General features: G+C 33.5%; 1 protein-coding gene across 3 annotated transcripts in view; it reads right to left on the bottom strand.

Moving 5' to 3' along the window:
• Positions 1-5,480: 5,480 nt before the first annotated feature.
• Positions 5,481-9,634, bottom strand: part of NNT (nicotinamide nucleotide transhydrogenase) — a 108,449-nt gene continuing 104,295 nt past the window's right edge. For all 3 annotated transcript variants that reach the window (XM_056824590.1, XM_007487387.3, XM_001364074.5), the window contains exon 22: positions 5,481-7,807. In XM_056824590.1, the coding sequence (XP_056680568.1) occupies positions 7,658-7,807 (150 nt within the window). In that variant the 3' untranslated portion in view covers positions 5,481-7,657. The remainder of the gene's footprint in view (positions 7,808-9,634) is intronic.

Below are 9,634 nucleotides of genomic sequence, written 5' to 3'. Positions count from 1 at the left end.
GGTAAATGAACATAGTAATCTAGTGTTTGAAAAATACAAAGATCAAAGCTTTTCAGACAAAAAACTCGTTACTTAACAAAAACTGCTGGGAAAACTGGAAAACAAGTTTGGCAAAAACTAGATATAGATCAATATCTCACATCGTATACCAAGATAAGATCAAAATGGTAAATTAATTTAGATATAGGGTGATACCATAAGCAAATTAGGAAAGTATGGAATAGATTAACTGTGAGATATATGGTTATGAGAAGAATTTATGATCAAAGAGCATTACAGGATATAAAATAGATAATTTTGATTATATTAATTTTTTTAAGTTTTACACAAAAAAAACCCTAATAGAGTCAAGATTAGAAGGAAAGCAGAAAACTGGGGGAGAAGGGCAGATTTTTATAGCAAGTCTCTCCAGCAAAGACATAATTCCTCAAATGTGGAAAACTGAGTCTAATTCAAAAATATGCCTTTCTCCAAGTGATAAATGGTCAAACGATATGAACAAGCAGTTTTCAGATGAAGAAATAAAAGCTATAGGTAGTAAAGTAAAAAATACTCTTAAAGTGCTATTAGAGAAATGCAAACTAAAACTTTTTTTTATGGTGGCAAAGAACTGGAAATTGAAAGCATGCCCATCAACTGCGGAATGACTGAACAAGTTGTGGTATATGATTGTGATAGAATACTACTGTGCTTTAAGAAATGATAAGCAGGATGCTTTCAGAAAAATCTGGGAAGACTAACATGAATGCATGCAAAGGGAAGTGAGCAGTCAGGAGGATACTGTATACAATAATGGCAATATTATATGAAGATCAATGGTATTCCGAGCTGAATTCAAGGATCCAAGAAAATCCTTAAAGACTTAAGATGAAAAAAATACAATCTACCTCCAGAGAAAAAATTTATAGTCTAAATGCAGATGAAAATATATTTTTTAGATTTTTTCTTATTTGATCTATATTTTCTTTCATAACATGACTATCTCTTTGATCTTTTAAAAACTTTATTAAAAGAAAAGAAAAAACACACGACTTCCCTAGCTAAAATTAACTAAACACGGCAACCCCTATTCTGAATCATCTTCTGAGATTCAGTTTACTCCTAGGCACAGGATTGGCCCTTATATAGACCACTCCCATGCCTAGAAGGGGGCGTGACCCCTCCCTAGCACGTGATTGGTCCAATTCAAGACCAATCCCACACCAGGAAGTAGGAAGAGGAACCCTGGAGCACGTTGGGGGATGGTTTCCCCGCCCACAATATTTTAAAACCCACACCCTGTTTGCCTCAGTTCCTCATCTGTAGAATAAGCTAGAGAAGAAAATGACAGACCGCTTGTGTCATAGCCAAGAACACCCTAAATGGAGTCATGAAGAGTTGGACATGACTGAAAAGCAACTGAAAATATAGATGTAAGAGCTACTGGTTATAAATTGCACCCAAAGGAGTGGTTTAAATCACCATCTGGGAGGAGGTAGGTGGCCTTCAACCTGATTTAGGTCATTGCCCCATGTCTAGATTACTGTAATTGCTATGTAGATTACCTGACTCCCTATTTTTATTGTAACGCACCATGTTAATTCATCCTAGACTGTCTCTAAAGAATAATATTCCTAAAATTATAGCTCACATTTCTACAATCTTTAAGGTTTACAAAGTACTCTGCATAATTTGGTTTTAGTCTAACAACAACATTGTGAGTTAGGTGTTATTAATTATAGATGGGGAATATGAAGCACAGAGAGATTAAGGTACTTACAACAGGTCACACAATCAAGGGTAAAGACTCAAACCCAGGTTTTCTGATTCTAAATTAGGTGCACTTTTATCATGTTAATTGTCTCCTTAAAAAAAAAAAAGTATCTCTCTGCTAGCCACTGCCTCAAATCTGAACTGATCTATTGAACTTTGTAGGTTCTTTATAACCTGGCTTCCCCTACCCACTCAACCTTGCTTCTCATTACTTCCCAAAGAAATTGTCCACTTCAATCATTCTATTGTCTATTATTCCATCTTTCCTCTAAATCTCCATCCTTTTTTTAATGTTGATCCCTCTCAAGCTCAAATATATTAGATATTCTGCAGTCTTTCTTTGGGGCACTAAAGAAAATCCTAATACAGTCTCAGGCTTAAGTAACAAGAATGCCCCACAAGAGTTTGAGACCCGCTATACTCTGCCCTAAACAGCCCATACTGAAAGTATTGCATTTTAAAGCTAATATAGTATCTATATTAATTTACCTATTTAGGATCCTACCAAACTACCCAAAAATTATTTCACAGAACTACAAAAAATAAAAACAAAATTCATCTGGAAGAACAAAACCCTTAGAATCTCAAGGGAATCAATGAAAAAATACAAAGGAGGAAGCCTAGCCATAACAGATTTTAAACAATACTATAAAGTGGTAATCATCAAAACAATTTGATATTGGCTAAAAAATAAAGTAGTGGATCAGTAGAATAGATTAGGTAATTGACATATGGCAGTTAACAACCATAGCAATTTAGTGTTCAATGGCTCAAAGACATAAGCTTTTGGGGAAAGAACTCACCATTTGGCAAAAATTGCTGGGAAAATTGGAAAACAGTATTTATTGCAGAAACTAGGCATACATAAGTCACAATGGATACTTGATCTAGAAATAAAGGGTAATACCATAAAAAAAAAAATAGGGCAATATGGAAATGCTTACCAGTCAGACGTATAGATAAAAGGGAAGTATTTATGACCAAACAAGGCACAGAGAACATTACAAAAAATAAAATGGATAATTTTTATTACATTAAAGGGGTTTGTACAACAAAACCAATGCAACCAAGATTAGAAGGGAAACAAATTTGGTAATAAAATTCATAGCAAGTGCCTCTGACAAAGGACTCATTTCTCAACTATATTAAGAGCTGAGTCAAATGTATAAGAATACAAAGCATTCCCCGATTGAAAAACTGTCAAAGGATATGAACAGGCAGTTCTCATTGGAAGAAATTTAATATAAAGTCATATGAAAAAATGCTCTAAATCACTGTCAAGAAATGCAAATTAAAACATTTCAGATGCCATCTCACACCTCTAAGACTGGCTAATGTGATCAAAAAGGAGAATGATAAATACTGGATGGGATTAGACACTAATGTACTTAGTGGAACAACTGAAACAACCATTTTGGATTTCAATATGGAACCAGGCCTAAAAGAGCATAAACCTATACCTACTCTTTGACCCATTAATACCACTACTGAATCTGTATCCTGAAGAGATCAGAGATAGGGAAAAATGTACCTACCTGTACCAAAATACTTTTAGCAGCAATTTTTGTAGTTGGCAAAGAATTGGAAACGGAAATGTTGTCCATCACTTGGAAAATGTTTGAACAAGTTGTAGTATATGGTTGTAATGTAATACTATTGAGCCATAACAAATAACAAACAAGATGAGTACAGAAAAACCTGGAAAGACTTAAATGAACTGATGCAAAGTGAAGTGAGCAGAATCAGGAGAAAAGTGTATACAGTAACAGAAAATTACACAGTGATCAACTAAGAAAGATGAAACCATTATCAACAAAGCAAGTTTCCAAGAAAACCACAAGGGGATTGTGATGAAAAATGTTATCTATAGACAAAGAAAGAACTATTAGAGTCTGATTACAGATCAAAACATGCCATAACCTATATCTCACTATTTGCCATCCCAGGAAGGAAGGCAAGGGAGAGAGAGAGAGAAAATCTGAATCCTAAAATATCAGAAAATAATCGTCAAAAATTGTTTCTACATGTTACTGAAAAGAATCACTTTAAAGCAATAACTATGCTTTATTATAAGAGCACTCATTCATTCAAAAACCTTCATGGCACATCTGTTAGGTTCAAAATACTGTGCTGAGAGCACTCATTCATCCAAAAACCATTACTGAGCACCTATTATATTCACAACAGCATGCTGGGAATCTGGGATCAGTCATATTTCTATGCCTTTTTCTTCCTCAGGGCAGTGCTAATTAAAGTTCAAAATGATACTCCTAAAAAACTATATAATTGTGAAATGTCTAATGAATAATAAAAAATTAAATTATGGCAGTTAAAAAAAAGTTAGTATAGGTCCTAAAGAGGGCAACCAGGATAGTGAAGGGATTCAAAGCTATCCCCTAAGATCAAATTCCCAAACCAGGAATGTTTATCCTAAGCATCATTTAGAAGAGGCTTCATTCCTAGCTTCAAACATATGAAGGGCCAACATGTGATTTGGTGTATTTTCTGTTTAGTTTCAGAGATAGAATCAATTGGCATATGTTATGGAGACAGATTTTAAGTCACTAGGAATGATCCAACTTTTAGAAATGCCCCCAAAATGGAATGGGCTGACTGAAAAAGAGATCTGATTACTAGAAGCATTTAAGTAGAGGCCAACCACTTATTAAGGATGTTATAGATATTTCATGGTTTTAGGCAAAAATTGAACAAAATGACACCTAAGCTCGCTTTCAATTCTAAAAATCCCGATTCTTTACATGTTGCTCTATAAGTCAATCAAACAATGAGCATTTTATTATGGTTTAAAATACTGGCTTCCTTATCCCTCAATTGCTGGACTCGGTGTATTTCCCTTCCCAAAATTTTCACTTCAGCATCAGGGCAAATAAAATGCACCATTGTGAGGCATTTATGATCCTCTATATATTAGAGATAAAAAAGAACTCTCTATAATTTCACTTCCTTAGCCCCATATGAAACTTTTCTTCATAAATGGTCACTCTGAATGTCTCTTAAGGGATAATAGTTTGAGTACTGGGGTTCTGAGTGCTTCTTTAACTACAAATGTGACAGTTTCTGCTTCTTTATTAAAGCAAGCCTATAAAAACCTTCCCTTGGAAGGATTTTTCCTTTGCTAATTAACCTAATACTTTTTTCCTTGGAAAATATCAAGAGCAGCTGGGTTATACAAATTGCTACCACTGGAGCAAAGGAATTTTTTTACCATTCTAGTCCAATCACATTTGTTGGAACAGTCTCTCAAACACTGGCAAAGCCTATAAACACTTGAAACATTCTTCCTAGATTTACAACAGAGCTCCCAATTTTCACAAAACTAATATGTTTTAATGCATCAGCTTTGTTGCCTGAAGGATTGGAAAAGTTGCTTATCAATCACAAATACCATAAGGATTTTGATAAATTTGCAATTGAGAAGACATTCATGAGTTTGGACAAATTGAATTGAAACTTAAAGCTTCCTATTAGCTGATTTGTATAGGTGATTAAATAGCTAAAAGTATCTACATATAAAAAGTCTCAGTTTTGATTGGGATTACAGGCTTGAAGGCTCTATTTCCAGATTCATCACCAAGTCAATTAACAATGTCCTAACCCAATATTCCCATCATTTTGACATGGAGAAGAAACAACTAGTGTGGTCAAAGAAATTTTGTGTTGTAGCAGAGACTACAGAGATTCATGAAGAATAAATAATAAAATCCAAAAAAATTTGAGGCATCGTTTATTAAACCATCTGGAAGCATGTTTAGCAAGGTGACTGATTTCAAAACAAATAGTCCACTTCATCAGAAAAGAAAAACATGATGGAAGCATGGGTACTAAAATCTAAAGATTACATTAATGCCAGTATGTGTCCTAGGTTGCTTACTGAGGTATAGCAAGATATAAAATGTTGTCACTCCTTCTTTGTGTCAGAATATGAAGTGGGGTGGAGGGAAGGGAGGAGATGTGCACCATGTGTAAGAGTAGCCCAAAAATATGGTGAACGGTACAGGCACACAAGCACTTTACTACTAAAAAAGCAATTTAAGACAATTAAGAGTAAAAAAGAATGCTTAGTTGGAAACAAAATTATTTGGTTATTTTAAAATTTCTACTATAATTCAAAATTTAAGAATGCCAGTTTGTGGAAGTCAAATAAGAGAAGCGATATGCTCAAAAACAAATCAAATAAAATCACTGATTTTAATTTTCATTTCACTTAACTGGACTGTATGACAAAGGATTGCCAAGCAGCAGAAGTATGAGATGATTAGAAATTTCAGCAAAACTTGTTAAAAGACTACTACAAAGAGCAATAATAAAAATAATAATAATTCAAGATAGAATCTGGCTGCTTTTGGCTTAAGCTGTCTGTAGCATTTATCACCAAAGAATAGGTGTGTCTGCTCTCTCATTTCTACTTCCCCACTATACTGAAATGGTATCAGAAAGACAATACTGTTTATTCTTTCAATGATCTTTCAAAATGAAATATAGTGTTGAGGTTAAAAATGAGTCCTGATTCATTACCATAATGCATTTGTTCCTTAAGGTATAAAATAGGAAAGAGTACCTTCCTATTCTCAGAAAAAACTGAGCTTAATGCAGTACATAGAAACATGAGCAGTTTACCTAACCAAAAAATCCTTCAAAGTGAAACATGATTTTTAAAATCTTTTTTTCTTTCAGTATGATTTTATAGATTAAATCTATTGCTAACTGAAGATAGCTGAATTATGAACAGGGAAATTAATCCTAAATTTTACTTATACAAATACTTTTGCCACAAAATCAAGGATATAAAAAGCTTTTGGCACAGCAGACAAGATCAAACATTAATCTATATTTTGGCTTCAAAAAGATTGGGTGAGTTTTTTACTGGCATTTGCATAAATACAGAGGTAGTGGAAAAGTACTTATTTTTTTCAAATGTCATCAATCACGCAATAACCCACAACACAATGATTTGAAAAATCATTTTTAGAAACACCTAAGATGAGTTCATTTCATTTACTTCATAATAGTATGTCTTCCCCAGATGTTAATGCATTCTAACACAAGTAGAACTATCTGCATTTAGCCTCTCACCAGAAACAGTTGCAAACACGATAAATTCATTTTATTTGTCAAATATTTGAATTCCACTCAAGTGCACTTAATAAAAATAAAACATAAATTGATTGAGTACTCAACTAAGCCTACCATAGGAACCCAAAAAGAGTTCTTATATTATAAAGGGAGTTACATTTTAAAAGTGAAACAGATTTCAAATAGGTGTATTTCATTGTGACACAACTCATATAACTTCCATTGAAACATATGCAAGTTAATTACTTTAATGTTTCCCAGAATTTCAGTTAGCTAAGCCACTGAGTACATTATACAAAAATAACCCCAAAACTTAGGGTTTGAAACAACAGTTTGAAAAAATGAAGTTTGATGTGGTTGGGGATAACCCAAGAGCAGATAAAGTTTTAAATTATTCACACTTGATTAAGAAAAAGTTTGGAATAATACAAGGTGCATACAATGTTTACAGTATGGTCTATTTTTAGTCTAATGTGCTTAGAAGTTTCCAAAAATACTGCATTTTTTGTTCTTGAAAAATTCTTTGCTACTAAAAGTGAAGAGAAAAAATTTTTCAAATGGATTTCCCCTGAAATGATGCTGTCTCTTTTTATGAAATGCTTCTGACTCATATCAAATATATGCACAAAAAGACACGGGATCTTTGATGCTCCTTTTAAAAACTATGACACTTGAGTACATTTGAATAGTTCTGTCCTTTTCATTTGTATTTTTCATAGTCTTGTCTTTCTTAAAGAGTTGATTGATGCCTTACAGATATCCTTCTGTTTATACTGTTGAAGGAGCTGTATTAGCCAATGGCTCCTGATATCTACTTCTGGTAGGACTCCCTAATTTTTGCCTGTAGAGCGTCACAAGTCTTCTTGGCATCTCCTAAAAGCATGGAAGTGTTGGGTTTGTAGAATATTGGGTTATCCACTGCAGCATAGCCAACTCCCAGAGACCTCTTCATAACAATTACCTGAAACAAAAATTTATTATTCTTTTTATGACATGGGCAGCTCATTCCTTTAATACTAAGACATCAAAATAAATATAGGCTAAAGAGTACATGAGCTTCTGTTCAAAATTTTCAGACATACTTGAGAGGGAAAGTGGGTAGGGATTTCTAATTCAATCTTTTAGTCTCTGAACTTTCAAATTATCAAAATCTTCAGACACGAAAAAGGCCTAGCAGTGGATTGTATTTCCCAAAAAGAAAAAGAGAAAATTATTCTAATACTATATTCCCACAAAATAAAAGGGAAAGGGAAGGTTTCATATTCTGTAGATGTTATATAATAACCAGCATTATAACATAATGCAAGCTTAGTGGGCCTATCTAAATAGCAATGTATACTATCAATTGTCACTTTTTAGTAAAATAAGCAAGCTTTCGGTAACTTTTGGACATACGATTCCCAAGAAACTAGATACTGAAAAATCTTTCCCATATGTAGCACATAGTTATCAGGTAGGAAGCTATACCACTCTCCCCCACAGTCAGGAGAAATTCAATTATGAATTGATTGTGCAGTAAACTTTGAACACAGATATGCAAGTGTTCCCATCATCTACATTTACTTAACACAAACAGTAATCTACTCCTAAAAAGAATAATTATAAAAGGGAGAAGAATGGATAGGGTCCAGAACTGTGATTTTGCTAATTCTCTGTATTCCTAGATGAGGAAATTTCTTCTACTGATGCAGGTCCTTACCTTCTCTGCAACTTAAAAGTCTTAAGAGAATTGCCAGGGGAATTGAAAAGTTTAGCAACTTGCTCAAGGCCACCAAGTTGTTTTGTGCCTTGAACCCAAGATCTTCTTGACTCTAAGACCAACTATGTATTTACACCACAACCTCATAGTAAATCCAAATGTTGTTCTAAATAAAAGGTACTTTTTAATTTTCTTTTTGTTTTTTTTAATTTGGATATTAAGAGCACCTAAATTTAACAAGAACATACATTTAAATTTTTTTCTCCCACTTACAAAAATATACCCTTATCAGTCACACATAAGGGAAAGAAGGAGAAAAACCTACTAAGTACTTTGAACTTTCTAGAAACTCTTCATTAGCATCCTTGGCAATAATATGCATAAGTAATATTAAACTCCTGATATGTAGCTTATTTTTTGTAATTAAATCACCTTTCTGTAAGATAATGTGTATCAATGACATTGCAACTCTTTTAAAATAACAGATGGAAATACTTTCTATCCTTCATATATGAAGAGAACATTACCAAATTATAAATTACAAAACCAATAAGTTTTACAGAATGAATCCAGTTATTCTTAGTTATTTACACCAAACTGAGTCTAGATTTCATCCAGTTATAATCAGATGATAAGAGTTACTTCCAGGTGGGGTGGTGGGTTTGCAGAGTTCCATCCACATTCTCATACTCAGTTGTATTAACAGACAAGAGATACGCACTTGAGTTGAATCTATAACCATTATACACAATGAAATGCATTGAGAAATTAAATGCCCAAACCCCAACCTCATTATAGTACCATGCTCTACTCTAATCTGGTGGTATCAAATTCCAATAGAAACGGGTGCCATAAAACTGTACATAAGGATCCCTGAGGGCTACATATTGGCTTAGTTTTAAAATATATTATCTAGATTTTATTGCATCTTTATTTATTTTGATAAATATTCCTCAATTATACTTTAATCTAGTTGACCCCAGGGTACTGGGTCATATGCAGCCAAGCAGAGATCACATTTAATACCTCTAAGCTAACAGATCCAGGCACCTGCTCTTTTATAGTATAAGCTAGGAGGAAATTCTCCTC

This window comes from Monodelphis domestica, chromosome 3 (assembly GCF_027887165.1).
Source record: "Monodelphis domestica isolate mMonDom1 chromosome 3, mMonDom1.pri, whole genome shotgun sequence".
NCBI classification, from domain to species: Eukaryota; Metazoa; Chordata; class Mammalia; order Didelphimorphia; family Didelphidae; genus Monodelphis; species Monodelphis domestica.
This window is presented reverse-complemented; position numbering and strand designations above follow the sequence as displayed.